The sequence below is a fragment of the Archocentrus centrarchus genome (assembly GCF_007364275.1).
Source record: "Archocentrus centrarchus isolate MPI-CPG fArcCen1 chromosome 18 unlocalized genomic scaffold, fArcCen1 scaffold_23_ctg1, whole genome shotgun sequence".
NCBI classification, from domain to species: domain Eukaryota; kingdom Metazoa; phylum Chordata; class Actinopteri; order Cichliformes; family Cichlidae; genus Archocentrus; species Archocentrus centrarchus.
The window spans coordinates 5,490,394-5,510,176 of record NW_022060145.1 but is presented as its reverse complement, the minus strand read 5'-3'; the positions used below and the strand labels follow the sequence as shown (position 1 = coordinate 5,510,176).

General features: G+C 42.5%; 1 protein-coding gene across 6 annotated transcripts in view; it reads left to right on the top strand.

Moving 5' to 3' along the window:
* LOC115775057 (serine/threonine-protein phosphatase 2B catalytic subunit alpha isoform) overlaps positions 1–19,783 on the top strand; it is a 77,870-nt gene that overhangs the window by 54,270 nt on the left and 3,817 nt on the right. The window contains exons 9-15 of one of the 6 annotated variants that reach the window (XM_030722500.1): positions 1,330–1,455; positions 10,096–10,167; positions 11,729–11,755; positions 12,695–12,779; positions 14,002–14,099; positions 14,625–14,633; positions 17,088–17,117. In XM_030722500.1, the coding sequence (XP_030578360.1) occupies positions 1,330–1,455; positions 10,096–10,167; positions 11,729–11,755; positions 12,695–12,779; positions 14,002–14,099; positions 14,625–14,633; positions 17,088–17,117 (447 nt within the window). The remainder of the gene's footprint in view (positions 1–1,329; positions 1,456–10,095; positions 10,168–11,728; positions 11,756–12,694; positions 12,780–14,001; positions 14,100–14,624; positions 14,634–17,087; positions 17,118–19,783) is intronic. The other 5 variants (XM_030722501.1, XM_030722502.1, XM_030722504.1 and 2 more) reach the window with 5 other exon arrangements.

Below are 19,783 nucleotides of genomic sequence, written 5' to 3'. Positions count from 1 at the left end.
AAAAAAAACAGTTTGTACTTTTGCATTTAAATGAGTCCTTCTGTCAACGTGAGAGATTGGCAAATGCAGCCTGTGTAGATATCACCTTAAAGTGATAAAAAAAATCAGCCTTTGAGTCTTTGTGTAGGTAGTTTTGTTCTAAACCATTTTATTTGCCATCATCACCAGAGGTTGACTGACAGCGTTTGACAAAATGTTGAGCAACATCCAGGATTCAGTCTTGATGTGGATGACAGTTTTGTCCACTTTTTTTTTTTTTCCCTTTTTGGGCAAATGGCGCTCCGTAGTTGTCAGTGGTTTTGTTTAATCACACCTCCACACAGCACCTGCAGCTGATGAATCATTAACCAGGAACAGTGAGAGACTTTTAACATTAAATCTCAGCATTAAATAAATTTGTTGTTTCTTTTTTTTTTTCTTTCAACCTCCTGAGACCTGAGCTCCTGTTTGCGCTGCATTTTTAATTCCTCCTGGATATTTGTGCTGCAAAGCTGAAATGTAATGTCCTCATATGTGGGCGCAGGGTCTCAGGAGGTTGAGAAGAAATGTTAAGGTCCCTCCCAAAATGCTTTCTTACACCATCTAAAGAAAAAAAATGACTTGTAAAGAATACATTTGTCACCTTCTTCTAATTTTATTAGGAGTGTTGCTGTGCTCCCAGTGATTGCTTGGTTTGTTTCTTCTGTATGTATCTCATTAGCTCCTCAGCTGAGTACTTTAAGGGCCGTTCTCCTCAGAACAAATGTAGAGCCATCATGACAGTGATGGCTATAAGTGGTGGTTGGGAACAGGATTGAATCTCATTAAGGTCCTGGACCACAGTCAGAGCTCAGGGCTTTTTTATCAACATAAATCCTCAATGTGTCATAAAATCATACATCAAAATTTCCTTTATAGGCTTGGTTGGTTTTCTCCATAGTACTCACAGCTTTGCCCTTTTTTGGCTGGCTCTCCTTTATCAACAGGACTAAACCGAAGTGATTTTTTTTTTCTTGCTCACAGTACCATCTTTCACAGCTCACTGAGCTCACCTGCCTTTTTCCCCCCCCGAACACAACATCTCTGTACATAGTTCCTGTTTTGTTTTGTTTTTTTTGACAGTATTGAAAACCACACCTTTAGGATTCCTACATCCCATAATACTCGCAAAGCTCATTATCTTGTTAAACGTGGAGAGACACATCTCGAAAACAGTTTGAAGGAATGTTTAGTTGCAGCTATTCATCTTGTTTTTTCTGTAGACTGGAAAGAAAGCAGGATTTCATTTTTATTTAATATTCCGAATTTGGACTCACGTTAACAATCGCCTTACTGTTTTTCCTCCCCCAGCGGCGGTGCTGAAGTACGAGAACAATGTGATGAACATACGACAGTTCAACTGCTCACCTCACCCTTACTGGCTGCCCAACTTCATGGATGTCTTCACCTGGTCCTTGCCCTTTGTTGGTGAGAAGGGTGAGTGTGCATGCACGCATCCACTACCTTCAGTTTATTCTAGCAACGAGTAAAAGCAGCTCTTGTTGCTACTGAAAACGGCCTTGAAAAATGTGATGTGTACACGATCACGTTGCAGTTCATATATTTAGAGGCAGAGGTTAGGATGAAGGATTTTGTAACAGTATTTACATTTAAGTTTTCGTTGAGCTGTATATTTAAACTTGCTCTTTTGCACCACCTAGTGGTGGACTATAGAAAGTACAATTGTTTGTAGCTTGTGTTTCCACCCGAGCCCACTGTACCGAGGCACATGCTATGCGGGCTGCGGCGGCTGGTTAGCTCCACACAGAGAGAAAGAAACGCGGAAAGTTGATAAGTGAAGAAAGAAGGGAGAAAGAAGGTGGAGAAGAAAAAACTAAGATCGTTAAGGATTGTTTAGCCCCTCCTGGATGTCAGTTCACGAGTTCTCACGGGTTGTGAAGACAAGAATAAACCCTGTTTTATGATTCTACGTCGTGCGCTCGTTAATCCGTGAGGGTGCTACAGTGAGAACTCTTCTGCTCCGCGCGGGTAGATGAAAGGACGGTGCCGACAACAGGTAGCAGAGGCGCCACGGTCAGTCACGGCTATGCACAACAAGGACACAGCCATCGCAGGAAGGTTCAGGTGCCCCCAAAATAAATGTCGCCCCAGTTAAAGGACTTACTTGAGTTACTTACAAAAAATTGACTGTTAAAGGAATTAAAACCAGCTTCTCAGTATTGAGGAGCAAAGCAAAGGACTTGAATATTTTCTCATTGTTACATTTCTACCGCTTGAGTGACTGATATTTATACAGTATTAATTTGATGTTGTGATAAGTAATCTGTGCAATGTGCATTCACTGTGTTTAAGTAAGTGCCAGAAGATACAATATTAATGGCTTGGTAAAGACGTGATTTAAAGAGTTGCAATAATTACTGTGTTTTAAGATCACAACAGTCAGTTCAAATAAGACCAATATTCATTTACTCCTCCTTACCAAATCAAATTCAGGCTGCTGCAGTCAATCCTGCACTTAAGGTTAATTTAAGAGTAAATAATAAAATAAACTCCAACAATGGCAGAGTTCGAGGCTAATCCAGAAGTTAATGAAGATGGTGACGTGGAACAACTTCCTGCAGATGAAGAATTACAAGCAGCAAAAGGCACAGCTGATGATGTCTCTACTACCTCACAAAGGGCACAAAGGAGCCAAAGAGTCCGTACGCTGACGGAAAAGGGCCAAGAACTGCACGATGAGCACAAAAGGAAGGCTGCATATCGTTTCAGTGTGCGCTATGAGAAGTGGAAAGCTGTTGTTAAGGATGCCAAAGGAGCCATAGATGGTCAGTGCTCAAAGGGTCTGCTACAGGAACATGTCTCCAAGGTTTCAAGTGCTTCTAAAGATGTGAATGCTGCCTATGTAGAGTTGAGACACATTGAATCTCCAGATAATGATACAAGACGGAAAATGGACGCGTGTGAAGCCATAACAAAGACAATTATCGGAGCACTAGCAAGGTGCCCAAGTAGAGCTGAAGTTCAAGGAGATGAATGCTTGAGGGAGACTGAGTCTATATCTAAGTTAGTAGCCTCAGACAGGATAAGTGTAAGGTCAGACAACACTAAGCTCTCCTCTCGTTCAAGAGTTTCCACTAGACACTCCAGCAGGCTCTCGGATAAAAGACAAGATGCAGCTGCTGAAGTTGCAGCAAATGAAGCTGCGCTGCAAGTTCTGCTTGAACAAGAAACTCATATGAAGGAAATTGAAAGACAAGAAACAGAAATAGCACAAAGACAGAGAGCTCTAGAAGCTAAGCGCAGAGAAGTGGAGCGACTTGAGACAGTAAAAAGGCTAAATGCAGCAAGGGCTCGACAACAGGTGTATGAACAAGGTGAATGCTCAAATGAAGAAATATACAGCCTACTTCATCACAGCTCTGACAAGAAACATGAAGTCAAGTCTGGAAACAATGACTCACATTTCAACCGGTGTCCTTCCCCACAAAATGTGACACTCCAACAAGAAGTGAATACAACAGACCTGGTCAAGGCATTTGCAGAGTCTCTCAGTGTAAGTCGTCTTCCAGCACCAGAGCCAACAATATTCAGCGGTGATCCTATTAGATATAATGATTGGAAGATTTCCTTTCAGACTCTAATCGGCAGAAAAAATATACCAGTTGAAGAGAAGACTTATTACCTGAGAAAGTATGTAAGTGGACCTGCAAGGAAGGCAATAGAAGGATACTTTCCGCTTGGCACAGAGTCAGCATATTATGCAGCATGGACAGTTCTCGAAGAGAGGTATGGCAATCCCTTCCTTGTAGCCAAGGCCTATAGAGATAAACTTGATGCATGGCCCAAGATAAGCTCTAAGAGCAGTATGGAACTTCAAGCGTTTGCTGACTTCCTCTGCTGCTGCAAGACTGCCATATCACAAATGAAGGGCCTTGAAGTGCTCAATGACTGCAATGAAAACCAAAGGATGCTTGCAAAACTCCCAGATTGGCTCATTTCACGGTGGAACAGAAAGGTTATGGAAGTGCAAGAGGAGAGCCACACCTTTCCAACCTTCAGCCAATTTGTGGATTTCATCTCACGAGAAGCCAAAATTGCCTGTAATCCCATAACATCTCTTTTCACTCTGAAATCAAGTGAAATTGAAGGAGCAAAAACACCAAAGAACAGAAGCCATGGAGCGAAGGTACTGGCAACTAACTCAAATGAAAGATCTGTCAGTACTAGTTGTATGTACTGTGAGAAGTCAGGTCACAGCCTGCTTAAGTGTAGGAAGTTCATGAGTGAAAGCATTGATGAGAGGTTAAACTTTGCTCGAGACAAGCAGTTATGTTTTGGCTGCCTGAAGTCTGGTCACCATTCTAAGGATTGTGAGAGCAGAGCAACATGTGATACATGTGATAAAAAACATCCAACATGTCTTCATGACAATCGTACCAGAAAAGAAAGAACAATGAGAAATCAAACCAACAGTGACAGCACAAGACAAAGAAACCCAGACGCTTCACAAGACAACAGTTTCACACCAACAACAAGTGAAGCAACATCTAACAGAGTCGCACAGAATGTTGATGACACTCACACCTCCTCCATTGTTCCAGTATGGGTGTCAGCTGAAGGTGAGCCAGAGCGCGAAGTTCTCGTGTACGCGCTTCTTGATACGCAGAGCGACACGACCTTTATTCTTGAAGAAACGGCACGAGCTCTGCATATAAAAGGCGAATCAGCTCAGCTAAGGCTTACCACCATGTCTTCAAGAAACACAGTTGTGTCCTGTTTCAAGCTCTCAGGTCTACAAGTAAGAGGGTTTTACTCAAATAAGACAATTTCCCTACCTGTAACGTATGCAAGAGACTTCATACCTGCAAATCGAGATCACATTCCAACCCCTCAAACAGCCAAGGCATGGCCTCATCTTGAATGCATTGCAGATGAGCTTGCTCCAATACAAAGCTGTGATATTGGCCTGCTGATTGGCTACAACTGCCCCCAAGCACTTGTTCCTCGTGAAGTTGTGTCAGGAAATGAAACCCAGCCATTCGCACAAAGGACTGATCTGGGGTGGAGTATTGTGGGTTATGGCAATCCATGTCTCGATTATGGAGATGGCTTTGGAGTGAGTCATCAAGTCGTTGTGAAGCAAGTGGTGCCTGATGTTCAACCCTATTCAAACATCACCAACAAGGTCCACTATGTTTACAGAACTCAGATAAGGGAAACGGTCTCTTCTACAGAGGTCCTAAAAATGTTGGAATCTGACTTTGTTGAGAAGGCTTCAGAAAATGTAAAGGTCTCTCAAGAAGATCTCAGATTTCTAACAAAGATAAAGAAGGGCATTAGGCACAAGGAGGATGGTCATTTTGAGATGCCACTCCCATTCAAGAGCGAAAGGCCTAACCTGCCAGATAACAAGGCATGTGCTATTCATCGTCTCAAATGTTTAGAAAGGAGGCTGAAGAGGAACAAGCAGTACTACATGGATTACAAGAATTTCATGGATGAGATAATAGCCCATGGGGATGCTGAAAAGGTTCCAGACCAAGACACTGACAAAAGACCAGTTTGGTACATCCCACACCATGGGGTGTATCATCCACAAAAACCTGGAAGGATTCGCGTCGTCTTTGATGCCTCTGCTAAGTTCCAAGGCACTTCACTAAATGACCATCTTCTGACTGGTCCAGAACTAACAAACACCCTGCTCGGAGTCTTGTGTCGCTTCCGTAAAGGCCCAGTGGCCTTCATGTGTGATATTGAACGCATGTTCCACCAGTTTCACGTGCGTGCTTGCGACCAAGATTACCTACGGTTCTTGTGGTGGGAGAACGGCGACCTTGAAACTCCATTCACAGTCTACCGAATGAAGGTACACCTATTCGGTGCAGCATCGTCTCCAGGTTGCGCCAACTATGGTCTCAAGCACCTTGCAGCTGAAGGAGAAGGAAGTTTTAATGAAGAAACCATCAAGTTCATCAAAACCAACTTCTATGTTGATGATGGACTAGCAAGTGTCGACACTGAAGATCAAGCAATACAGCTTGTCAACGAAGCACGCAAATTGTGCAGCACGGGCAACCTTCGGCTGCACAAGTTTGTCTCAAACAGCACCCGAGTTTTAGCTTCGCTTCCAAAGGAAGAATGTGCTGCGGTTGCCAAGGACCTTGATATAGCATTTGAGGCAGTGCATATGGAAAGAGCACTTGGCGTACAATGGTGCGTGGAATCAGATCAATTCCAGTTCCGAGTGGTTGTCAAGGAAAATCCACTCACCCGAAGAGGAGTATTATCTACAGTTGCCTCTGTGTTCGATCCATTTGGGTTCGTGTCACCTTTCATTTTGCTAGGAAAACAAATTTTGCAACAAATGTGCCGAGACAAGCTCAGTTGGGATGAAGCCTTACCTGATAGCCTTCGTCCCCAGTGGGAGTCCTGGCTGCGTGAACTGGGAAACCTTGCAGAGGTAAAGATTCGCAGATGCTACATCCCTCCGAACTTCAAGCCACAATACTATGAGCTTCATCATTTTTCTGATGCGAGTGCATCTGGATATGGCATGTGCACTTACCTGAGGGCAGTAAGCCCATCCGGCAAAGTTCACTGCTCCTTGGTGATGGGAAGATCGAGAGTTCCACCATCCAAAGTCACAACTATTCCACGGCTTGAGTTGTCGGCTGCCGTTGTTGCCGTTCGCATCAGTGACATGCTGAAAAGGGAATTGGAAGTGGAAATCTCAGAAGAAAGGTACTGGACTGACTCCAAGGTGGTACTCGGATACATCAGTAATGAAGCCAGAAGGTTTCATGTATTTGTTGCAAACCGTGTGGAACGCATCAAACAAAGTACAGAGTCAACACAATGGTGGTATGTAACCTCCGAAGATAATCCAGCAGATCACGCCTCAAGAGGCCTTACAGCAAAACAACTTGTAGCCTCAAACTGGTTCAAAGGTCCAGATCTTCTCTGGCAGAAGGTCATAACCAGTGGTGAAATCAAGGTGGGAGAGTTATCGAACAGTGACCCAGAGGTCAAGAAGGTTCAAGTCCACAAGATACAAGCAGAAGAACAAAGGTCACTGTTGGATCGGCTACACAAGTTTTCAGACTGGTTGAGAATGATTAAGGCTGTTGCCAGACTCAAGCGCTATGTCAAGGAAGTGAAGGATCACAAGAGGTCATGTGACATTGTCACCCTGCAAGAGAGAAAGGAAGCAGAGGTAACAATAATAAGGATGGTTCAAGAAGCGGCGTTCGCTCAGGAAATAAAAACCTTACAACATCATGAAGTGATGCAGACCAATGACAGGGTCAACAAGCTACACAAGTTATGTCCATTTCTTGACGACCATGGCATTCTTCGGGTAGGCGGACGCTTGATGCATGCTGCCTTGCATCCTGATGTCAAGCATCCTGTGATCCTGCCAAGAAACAGTCACGTGACTGCGTTACTCGTCAAACATTATCACGTGAAGACTTACCATCAAGGACGAGGAATCACTATGAATGAGCTTCGAGCTAACGGATTTTGGATACTTGGATGCAGTAAGATTGTTTCATCCTGTATCTATAAATGTGTAAAATGCAGGAGGTTCAGAAGACCCACAGAGCAGCAGAAGATGGCAGACCTCCCGGAGGACCGGATGGAAACTGCACCACCATTCACCTACTGTGGGATGGACTGCTTCGGTCCCTTTTTTGTCAAGGAAGGCCGCAAGGAGTTAAAGCGCTATGGATTGCTAATCACCTGCATGTGCTCCAGAGCAGTACATCTCGAGATGCTTGATGATCTGTCTACAGATTCCCTCATCAACTCTTTACGTGCATTCATAGCCATCAGAGGTACAGTTCGACAAATAAGGTGTGATCAAGGCACGAACTTTGTAGGCACCAGAAATGAGTTTGTTGAAGCATTTAAAGAAATGGATCAAGCAAAACTGGGAAAACTGGACTGCGAGTTTCTCATGAACATCCCAGCGTCAAGCCACATGGGTGGCGTCTGGGAGAGACAAATCCGCACCATAAGGAGTGTACTCACATCAATCCTGGAACAATCAGGCAAACAACTCGACAGCTCCTCTCTAAGGACGTTCCTGTATGAAGTCATGGCAGTTATCAATAGCAGACCATTGACTACTGACCAACTGTGTGATCCATCAAACCCAGAACCTTTAACACCAAACCACATACTAACCATGAAGTCCACGATCGTCTCCCCACCTCCAGGAAGGTTCGTGAAGGAAGATCTTTATCTCCGTAAGAGGTGGCGTCGTGTTCAACTCCTCACCAACACTTTCTGGACAAGGTGGAAAAGAGAGTATTTGTTGAATCTCCAGAGTAGACAGAAGTGGACCAAAGAGCGTAGAAATGCTAAGGTCGATGATGTTGTCCTCCTGAAGGATGAGATAACTCCACGCAACCAGTGGAAGTTGGCAAGGATCATTGAAGTTTACCCTGGTAAGGACGGAAGAGTGAGGAAGGTGAAATTGTTGATAAGTGATCCAACTCTGGACAAAGAAGGAAAACGTACCTCCAAACCTGTTCATCTGGAGAGACCAATTCAGAAGATAGTCATTCTGATAGAAGCAGAAGATTCTCAGCCTCACTCTGCCTAAAATATAGTTCATACTTCTTAATTCATAAGCAATTCATTATTTCATTGTTAATAGTTTGTTCCTTTAAAATCACAAGTGATTGGTGGGAGTGTAACAGTATTTACATTTAAGTTTTCGTTGAGCTGTATATTTAAACTTGCTCTTTTGCACCACCTAGTGGTGGACTATAGAAAGTACAATTGTTTGTAGCTTGTGTTTCCACCCGAGCCCACTGTACCGATGCACATGCTATGCGGGCTGCGGCGGCTGGTTAGCTCCACACAGAGAGAAAGAAACGCGGAAAGTTGATAAGTGAAGAAAGAAGGGAGAAAGAAGGTGGAGAAGAAAAAACTAAGATCGTTAAGGATTGTTTAGCCCCTCCTGGATGTCAGTTCACGAGGTTTGTGTACTTATATGTTTTATTATCTGTGATTAATATCTTCGTTGACTGACACAAAGTACAAGAATGAGTTTTGATATGGTATTTTTTTGTTGTTTTCTTCTGTCGTGAGCAGTTCTCACGGGTTGTGAAGACAAGAATAAACCCTGTTTTATGATTCTACGTCGTGCGCTCGTTAATCCGTGAGGGTGCTACAGATTTATTTTGAAGGCACACGTACTCAAGACAGCATAAAAGGAAAAATTGGAGGAAAGTTGGAAAATAAGTGTGTTTTTGAACGTTTTGTTTGATAGTTTCCAGTGAGCTGGATAATCTGATAGTAATGGGAAACTTTTCCAGAGGCAAAGGCGGCTCGGTCTCCTTTGATCTTAAGTGAAACGATAGATGGTGGGCGGCCAGGCTGGTGGGCTTTAAGTCATAACGTAGACACAACAATTCATAAATATGCTCCAAGGCTGCACCCAATAAGCAATAACCAAAATGATGTATTGATTTCTAAATTCTTCTGCAGCCGGTGGAAAGAAGCCAACACTATGGTATTTTGCTCCCTGCTTTCTTGGTCAGAAGATGAGCTCCAGCTGTTTTGAACCATTTGCAGATGAGCTGCAGCTCCTTATCTGAAGCAGGAGTATAATCAGTAGTTTTGAGCGCTATATATGCATGTCTGTATAAAGTAAATTGCAGATAAGTAGAAGTCCATGAAAGTATTAAACTGCTAGACATTAGTAGTGCCTGGTGTTGCGGAGGTCTCGGTTGCTTTGAAGCTTTCCTGGGATTAAGCTGTGACACATTTGTGCCAATTAATCACACATATGTATGACTGACACACCCCCTCCAGGAACCTCAATTTAGGTGTGACCCTGCTGCACACAACCATTCCTCACAAGGTCACTGACGGGCACTGCTAACTCTGTGTGTGTGTGTGTGTGTGTGTGTGTGTGTGTGTGTGTGTGTGTGTGTGTGTGTGTGTGTGTGTGTGTGTGTGTGTGTGTGTGTGTGGCAGAGTTGATCCGGTGAACCAGAACAGCTCAAGTTTTACACCCTCCACTTGCACAGACATGAGTACTAATGATGTGGTTTATTAAAAATAAGTGAGACTAAAATATGTTTTATTCTTTCTCTTTTACAGTGACTGAGATGCTAGTGAACGTATTGAGCATTTGCTCCAATGACGAGCTGACGACCGACGAGGAGCTGGATGGTAAGCTCAGTGGTTGTCCGTTTCGCTGCAGTTTGCCCCTGCTCCACTAGAGGGAGCTTCAGACGTTCCATCCATTCAAAGCCACACGCTCTTACACAGTTTTTACATGTGCAGTTTTCAGACTGGGCATGTCAACAGTATACTTTAAAAGATTTTTGTTTAAACACATAGACACAATAGTCTCAAAGACTGAATTTACCTTCAGTAACTTGGAAATAGCAAGCTTAGATAATCCAGGAAATCAGCAGAGCCTTATAAAGTATCAGTATCTGTCAGTATTAAAATATAAGGTCTTAAAATCCTTTAAGGACATTTTTTTTTTTTTTTGAAGTGTTGTTTTCTACAAAGTTGCTTGATAATGTCAGCATAGTCAGAGTGTATTTTTATCATCATATAATAGTGGTAAATTTGAGTCATCTGTTTGATACCAGGCTACAGTGTATGTACATGAGATGGCCAGTTTTCTTCTGCCTGCCCCACCCCGTACTGCCAAACAGGAAACGATCTCACCAGATTCCCTCTCCACCCCCCTTCCTCCTCTTTCTTTGTGTTTACTAATGCCCACAGTCAGTAAACCCAGGATATGTGGATCTCTGCAGATTTCAAACCACATTTGAGCACTTCCTGCACGTCTAAAATGCAACATTTTCTTTAATATAATAATCAGGGAGCACAGATTGAAATGGCTTTGGAGCACACACCACACACCATCTAAGACCGAATGTTGTGATTTGTATTGGATTTGAAAATTAGTTAAAATTTTTTTTGTAATTATTATTACAATTTTTCCAAATTCACAAAGAGAATTTTTCTTGCTGTTATAAACTGGGTTTTAAGAGTGGCTGTAGATTTCAGATAAATGATCATTTTAAAAGCATTTCCTGTCTGAAAGCCTAAATTAGGAAATTGGCACAGCCCACACACTCGACTGTTGTCAGGTATTAGCCGTCCTTTAACATCTTCATTTTCTGCTGACTCATTCATGCTGATTTCAGTTGATCTGCTCAGCGTTTTCACATTCTGTGCCCCTGCTCTCTCTCTCTCTCTCTCTGGCGTCCTCTCTCGAGCTTGTTTCTTTCACAGTTTTGCAGCCATTTCCACTCTCATATATTCTGTCAGTTTTGTTTTGTTTTTGTTTTTTAACTATGTTGACATTTGAATTGTGTTAACTTTTGTCTTTCTCACTCATGAGCTCCTTTTCTCTGCCCTGTTATGATTTCTGATAATCCCTCCTTTGCCCTGCTCTTTATCTGCTGTGATTTTCAGTCACCATTATATTGATGTTTCCAGCCTCACTCGATTCTCATCTCTCTTTTCTTCTCTCTCCACCTCTCTCTCTCTCTCTCTCTCTTTCCCATGATTACCTCATCTAATTTTTCTTTTTTTTTGTTTTCCAGAGTTTTTGTGCTCAAGGCATCGCTTTTCTTTACACTCGTGCTTTCTCGCCTCTTATTTCGCCGTGCGCTCCCTCTCTTCCACCTCCTTCATTCATTCTGCAGCCCATCCACTGATCTCTCTGTCCTTTCTCTTGTCTTCTCTTCTGGGGGTGTTTCATGAGAAGGACAGCTAATATATCCCCCCAAAAAAGGTACAAACACTAGCTGTACTGGTGTGTGCAGAGATGGACAGACTTTTGTCCACTGCTTGCTGTCTGTCTTTCAGAAGTCTGTAAACTAACACCTCTGTTTAAAGCGACTTCTAACACTTCTGCTGAAGGCTAACTGTGGTTCTTAATTAAGCTGAAAGATGTGTCAATAGTCTTAACAGTCACTCCTGTTTGAGGCGAGGCAGAGAGAGTGAGCTCTGTAGAGAAATGTTTGCTGGTTATTCACCCTCAGGATAACAGGAAGATGTTTAAAGAGGGCCTCAGACTGTCAGCTGTGTCCCTTACCCAGCTTTGCACCACACATCGACCTCATTTCTATCCCTCGTACATTTTCCAAGCTGGACCCTTGGGGCCTTGAAATAGTTATTTTACAAAAGGGGGGTCTCTTTAAAACAAAGTTTCCAGTCCAGGAAAAATCCTGTTAGTCTCCAAAACACAGCACAGGAACATTTATAGAGCGCGCTTATCGAAACATGCTGAGAACACTTTGGACAAGGTCAAAGCCATTCAGTGATGAAGTACAATGGCGGGTTTTAAAATGTTTACGTGTTGTCTGGGGAAAATGATGTGTAAGAGCCGCAGCATGAATGCACTGAATGCTGAGAGTTACTCAGATGTTGTGATGTGTTTTTATAGATTCAAACCATTTTTTTGTAAGCTGGGCTTAAGACTTCAATAACAAAGTGTGTGCATTGTGTTCATCTCATGCACTTCCGGATAAACTAATAGTCCACCAAACACGCTCTGTTTGAGTCGATGTACTAAATTTGATGGCATTTTTAAATAGGAGTGGGGATTGAAACAAACACACAGCACACAGACTACGCGGTGTATTGTAACTGTATACCTCCACAGGATATGGTTTAGATCAGATAAATCACAGGTTGTGAGACTTTTATTTCCGGTTTCTCAATCCCACAGGTGCCACGGCTTCTGCTCGTAAGGAGGTCATCCGCAACAAGATCCGTGCCATTGGGAAGATGGCCAGGGTATTCTCAGTGCTCAGGTAAGTAAATAAGAACAGTCTGCACTGGGTCACGTATGCTCTCCTGTTGTTGTTGTGTTAAGCTCCATTCACACAGGCATAAAGACCTGTACTTTAATATATTATTAATAAACTATTAAAGTAATATATTTATTACTTTAATACTTTAAACTGCAATTGATTGCTGGCCAAAGCTAAGCACTGACATTTTCTTTTTGTTGCTAACTTGGTAAGTTGGCTATGCAGTTGTTATTTGATTGCCTAAAATTCCTATTTTGGTGCTTTTCTAAATGAATGACAGGGTTCGTATGGGTGCTGGAAAGCCTTGAAATTTTTAATGTTGTTGGAAAGGTGCTTGAATTTTGGACATAGGGCTTGAAACTGCTTGAAATTGTAACCGTTTGTTTTTGTTGTTTTTTTTTAATATAATTTAAAAGGAAAAAAATGAATCGTAAAGTCTAAAATGAAAATTTCTCCGGCTGGCCTTCACGTCCGTATGTGACCTGTCAGTCTGTTTGTGGCCCCGCCCCTCCCCCTGAAGACAGAGAGTCGCCCTTTTAATGAGTGTTGGCTGGAACACTGCAAATTCCAATTATGGACAAGACAAGTATGGAATTATATTTAGGTCAAAAGTCACGCGCGAGAAAAAACATAATCTACGCAAATAATGTCATTCCGCGAGCGCAGGTATTCATTCCTCGTCAGTAAATTCAGAAACTTGCGTGCGTAGAACTCAGCAGCCACGCGCACAAACAAACAAACAAACAAGTGTCTGCTGTGCGCGCGCTGCTGCAGGTTCACGCTCGCTGAGCTGAATTCTACCATAGACATATATGTCTGTGAATTCTACACCCCTGAAGAAACTGACCTTTCCCCATTTGAACAGAGCTTAATGTGATTGGTCACTTTGATGGATAGTTCAGGTTGGTGCATTAGACCGAGTTACACCGTGGCAGCAACATAAGAGCTGTTTTAAACCGGATTTGCTCACAATCTGAAGAATAAAGTTTCCCGAATTAACTATCAGTAGTTATTGTTTTCTGTCAAGTGACTTATGGCATAATACCATCTTTTTAATGTGATTAAATATGTGAAATAATTTTGAGTATGTTATCACAGTGTTAATGTGCTGGAAAATCTTGAAATTTGATCCTGGAAAAGGTGTATGAACCCTGGAGTAAAAAGAGCTCCAAGGAAGTGCTACCTTGTAAATAAACTAAATGTTGCTGTATTAATATTTCAGAGAGGAGAGTGAGAGTGTGCTGACGTTGAAGGGACTGACCCCCACAGGCATGCTACCAAGTGGAGTGCTGTCCGGTGGCAAAGAGAAGCTGCAGAATGGTAAGACTGTCACAGAGACGCCCCAGACCCTCATCAATGGATTCTCACAGCAACACAAATTCCCCTTACACAGCAGACTTCTCAACAAAGTGCAAGCTTAGTGTATAGAGAATGCTGCACATACAGACCCCTTCGCTTTTCTCCTCTCTAATTGCACCAGAATTTCCAAAAACCACGCTGTTATCGTAGTTAAATCTTTCTGGCAGCGTGCATCTTCTCTGCTTTATGTTTAGTTTAATTCTTGCTAAGCAATAACAGCTGCTCCATGTGCTTTTCTTTCAGCATTAATATAGTTTGTGTTAGTTTTTTCTGCACAAATCAGACAGTCCCCCTCTCCCCCAATCAATGCCAAACACGTTCAGCAGATTTAAAAAAAAATTTTTTTTTGGTGTCCATATGTCTCCTTAAATGTGTCCCCTCTGATCTGGCATTAATGCCCTCTCTTCCCGTCCTTGTCTTTCACTGTATTCCACTGGGTTTATCTCAAATATTACCTGTATCTCTTTCTTTCTCTTTTCTCCATAGAAACTGCAGGTATAATCAATTGTGCAAGTATTCCATTGTGGTTTTTTTTTTTCTTCCCTTTTTCAATTATTATTTTATTTTTGTGAGAAAAGATTAGAGCTCAGTTCACCCTCTCATGTCAAGTTTCAAACGATGAGTCTGACAAGCTGCTGCAGCAAGGACACGAAGGCTTTTTGGGATCGCCTTTACTTTAATTGGACACAAACGGGCACTTCACTGATCCGATTTGAGAGCTAGTGGAGAGAATCTCGGCAGTGCTCCGTCAGAATAGACGCAGGCCTCTGTGATTCAAAGGATGAAACCGAATCGACACAAATAACTGAGAGTGAAAAGGGGATAGCTGCCGTCTGCCTTGTCATTCACAGAATAAAGCAGAAATCCAGACCACTTCCCTCTCCTCGCACAGGTTCTCACCCTCCATCAGCTGGCGTGTTCCCGAACGCATGCTGTGCAGAGATGTGTCACGATCTTTAGAGTCATAAATATGTATCTACTTTAAATTGAAGTGTAGTGTATGTAACCTTTACGTGGTGATAATAGCAAATGTTTAATCGTAGTACTTTAGCATTGATTTATAGTGCGCACAGTCATCAAACTGTCTCTGTTTGGTCATTGTGTAGCATTATCTACTTAGTCACCGGCAACCATTGTTCATACCAGACCAAGTAAGGCTGTAGCAGCAATCATGCAGCTCTCTGGAGCTCAGTAAGCTTGAGTTTTATTGCTTATGAAGTCACCTTTTCATTTCTAATTGTGAATTCTTATTAAAATAGTCCATGACTTCACTTAAGAACCACTTACAGCAGGTTATGGCTTTAAAGATGGAATTCACACCGTTTGTGTCAAATTTTATAACACCGCATCGGTCAACTAGACTGGACACGCATGTCCTAACACGTGACTGTGTCAGAAAGAAATAGCCTCTGGCTAAAGCTGACAATTCTGCATATCTGTGTGAGGAAGGATGCAATTATCTTTATTTTCAGCATCTCTGCTGAGCTTTTAAAGCAACATTAAAGAGGACCTATCATGCTCATTTCCAACATCATTTTTTTTTTGTTTTGTTTTGTTTTCTGGGATTCAACTAAAGTAGTTTTGTATGATTCATTTTTAATCATTATGTTTCTTACAATGGGCCATGTTGTAGCCCATCAGTACACACACTGTCTGGAAAAATCTGTTTGAATAGCAGGTGGGCGGGGCTTCTGTGTTAATACCTGAGCTCGAAAAGGAATATCTGCACATACACTGACCTCGTTATTTGAAACTTTGGCCATCCAGCACTGGAAAATAAGGGAAAGCATAATAGGTCCCCTTTAAGTGTAAATTTGAAAGCACTCAGTGTTCCGATGGCCTACACGACAGTAGTGGTCTCAAGGATTAACATATACAGGATATAAGTGTAGAAGTATTTGTTTCGGAAGCAGCTGACACTAAAGAGAACTGCGGTGAAGGTAGAGCGATGATCAGAGATTCCTGTTACGACATTAGTAGAATCACATTGCTCCCCTTATTGAGGCAGACACCAGTGTGCTTCTACTCTAATGTTGACTCCATCAGCCATACTCCTTAAAGTCTCACACTCTTGTGTCTTTTTTTTTTTTTTTTTTTTATTAGTATGTAGCTTTCAGTAGAATTTAGCCATTACTTTGCTGTCACCTTCTGCCCCATCCCTGTCTTTGTTAAAGCTGACTCTGCACAGTATTTTTTTTTTTTTTTTTATTGTGTGTTAATTTATTATCTCAAGGATGACTGTAATTGATTGGTAAGTGGCTGAAAGGTTTCCTCCCCTCACACTACACAGAAGTAAGCCAGCACTTTTGATATTTCATATCAAAAGATGCTGAAGCTGCAGCTGCAGACGCTACTTCATGTTGCACACACAACACGGTGCTAACAGCGCGCCGTGTTTCTGTGGTACTTTGAGCTTACATTAACACTTAAGTCACAGCCGGAAACCTCACAACTGCACGTGCACTTAAATCTTATTTCTGTTTTCCATTTGTCTTGTATCAGACTCTTCTTTCTCCACGTGTGCTCTTCTTTGCATAGCAGAAACAAGCTAATGTGTTTTGCAACTCGCTGAATTGCTGCTGATGTTCATTCCTGCAGTTTCCATTTTATCTGTCATACATTCAGGCCTTTGTCAAGCGCATTCAAAGTACCTCAAAGATGCAATCCTCTCCACGAGGTTTGCTGCCACATGCATATGTCACCTCCCCTTTACAGATCTGGATCTCATCGAAAAACTAAGACTCATCCTGTCTCTCTCTCTCTCCTCTTCCTCTTTTTCCCCTCTTTGCTAACATCCACATGTCCTCTGTCATAAAATGTGGAGATGATTTTAACCTTTGTTGTCGGCATTGGCTGTCTTTGCTGCTCATTGACTTGTTCCTGGGACAAAATGAACTCCTCTGCTCACTTCTCTCATTCATTTTGCAACCCCCCTCTTCTTCTCTTCAGCTACTATTGAAGCTATTGAGGCTGACGAAGGTAAATGGGTCTGGCTGCCCTCTTCTGTTGCTTCTCATGGCAATAGACAGGGGGCTGTGCTGGGTTTTCATCCATCTCGCTGGTGCTTGAATAGAGTGTGTTGGGTGTTTGGGCTAACAAACTGTGACATAGTTATTAACGGAGAAAAAGAAGTAAGTAAGTTAGGAAATCCTGTGGTCACATGTTTGAAAGGGGAATGAATTTCATAGCACAGATTTTATAATCACAGAGGTCATCTGTGATTTTGAGTGAGCGCAAAGCAAATACTACTCATGGTCTTCCTTGGAAATCAGCACTAGAAAATAATTATTGCTCTGTGGATTTTTTTTTTCTTTTCTAGTCAGTGCAACAATTTGTGATGACAGTTTCCATAAAATCCCGCTTGGATACAGTTAAAATGTATTTCATGCAGAATAAACATCAAGATAAAGAGGAAATGCACAGTCACACTTACATAGTGTAGGCGGTGTAAATACACGAGTATCGTCAGGTCAGCTGGCAGCTTTACCGAGCCTTCGCCAGATACCAGAGGGGCCGCCTGGAGCAGCATCCTTAAAGGCCCTGAAAACCTGCAATTTTAAGGGGTTCTCTGATGCACACAACCCAGTAAAAATCAGGAGTTTTTGGTTCAAATGAGGCCGTTTCTTGATTAATGCTGAGAAGTGCAATATTGTGCAAAAGTCTTAAGCCCCCCCCCCCCCAGTTCTTTATATTTTGTTTCCAAGGAGCCAGACTTTGTTGTAATATTCTAAGTGCTCTGGAGCAATAGTTCTCCAGAGGATTTGTGCACGCATGTGCGCGCGCGCGTGTGTGTGTTAAGCCACTTAACACTAACCTATGAATCATTCATGGCACCTAAAAGGGCTGCATCTTGTCCAATGGTGTGGGGGATCTTGTCAAAATTGATTTTGATCCACCGTGCAGTACCATCTGGAAAGTGTCTGATGGGCAGTGACTTCATTTCTCAGCATAACAATGACCCCAAATGCACTGCCAGTGCAGCGACAGCATACCTGGATTGAAAAAACACACAATGACTCACCATTCCTCCCCAGAGCCGGGACCTCAACATTATTGAAGCGGTGCGGGATCATCTTGATAGAGAACAGAACAAAAGGCAGCCAGCATCCAGAGAAGAGCTTTGAATTTCCTTCAGGAAGCCTGGAGAACTGTTCCTGAAGACTGCTTAAAGAAATAATGAGAAAGCTCCCTCAGAGAGTTCAGGCTGTGCTGAAGAATGATTTGGTCATCCCAAATATCAACTTTAAATTGACAAACTCTCTGTTTTTGCCTTACATTCTGAATGCCACAAGTGTTGGCACAGTTCAGTGAATTGCAGCACCTATTTAATAAATGAGGGGTGACTCGAGGCTTTTGCACTGAATATATATGACATGGCCTTTTTCTAAACAAGTCTCACCTACTTAAGAACAATAGAAGAAGCACCAAGGATCGCCTGGTTATCACCACCGATGGTGTTTGGCCCGGTGCAGATTGGTGCCTCATTCGTACCAAAGAAAGGTTTCAAAAGGTTTTGCGAAGTGATTGTTGCATGTAGTGAATGCAGCATTATATGTATTTAGTTTCTGTGGGAATAAAACTGTGGTAGCCAAAATCCGTGGGCTGTATCTGAATTATCAGTCACTTGAGATATGCCCTCCCATAGCCACTGACATCATGGGTTCTGAATTTGGCAAGTACCAACATTTGGCACTGGTACCAGTCTTTTTTTTTTTTTTTCCCCCAGAGCAATTGTGTGTAGCAGGTCTAGATTTAGGCACTGCATAAAGAGGTGGTCATAAGCTGTACAGTGAAATAGTCTAAAGTGTTTTAACTTCATGCTCATGATTAAGGTTTTCAGGCCCTTAAAGACAAAGAATGGCCCTGTGGTTATCAGTAGAGTTCACCTTGTCAGGATATAGGGTATTGTTTTGAAGTAACACTTAATTTCCTAATGGACTATATTACCAAAGTAACAGAGAGAGTGTTGACCTGCACTTATTCTCTTATCTAAGGATTTCTAGAGGATGGTATTTCAATTAAATCACTCGTCATAGTTTTAATGATTAATGTGATTCCCTTATCAAAGTCAGCAGTGTGCCCCCCCCCCCCCCCCCCCCCCCCCCCCCGCTCTGCCCTCACTCAATACAATGAAGTCTTGCTATGAAAGCTCATAATGGTGTTTCCCCTTTGAAACAGCTGAAGCAGTTGTGCATTGTTGTTGCTGTTGTATTTATATAATACCTTCGTCCGAGCCGAATCTGAATTGGTAGCTGCTCCACAGGAGGCTTTCAAATCCAAATTGGATCCTCCCTAAAATCTGCTTTACTTGCATCGCCTTCGGCGCAAGAACAACCTCAACTGCGAGCTAAATAGTAGTATGCCAGCTGCTATTTACATTGAAAATGTCCAGTACTTCCTCTTTAGCCCCATAGAGGACAGTCCATTGTAGTGTCCAGACTCTTCTCTGCTTCTCTCTCCATGTGGATCCTCTGTGGCCCTGCTGTGTCGTGTTCTTTCCTGTGAGCTGCTAATAACCTGAGTCTGACCTGTGCTATGCAGCAACACAACTACACTACCCATCACACCCTTCTCTCCACAATCCCCAATTTGTCCTCTTAAATTATGCCCCTGCCTCTCCCCCCCATTCTAGTAAAAGGGTTTTT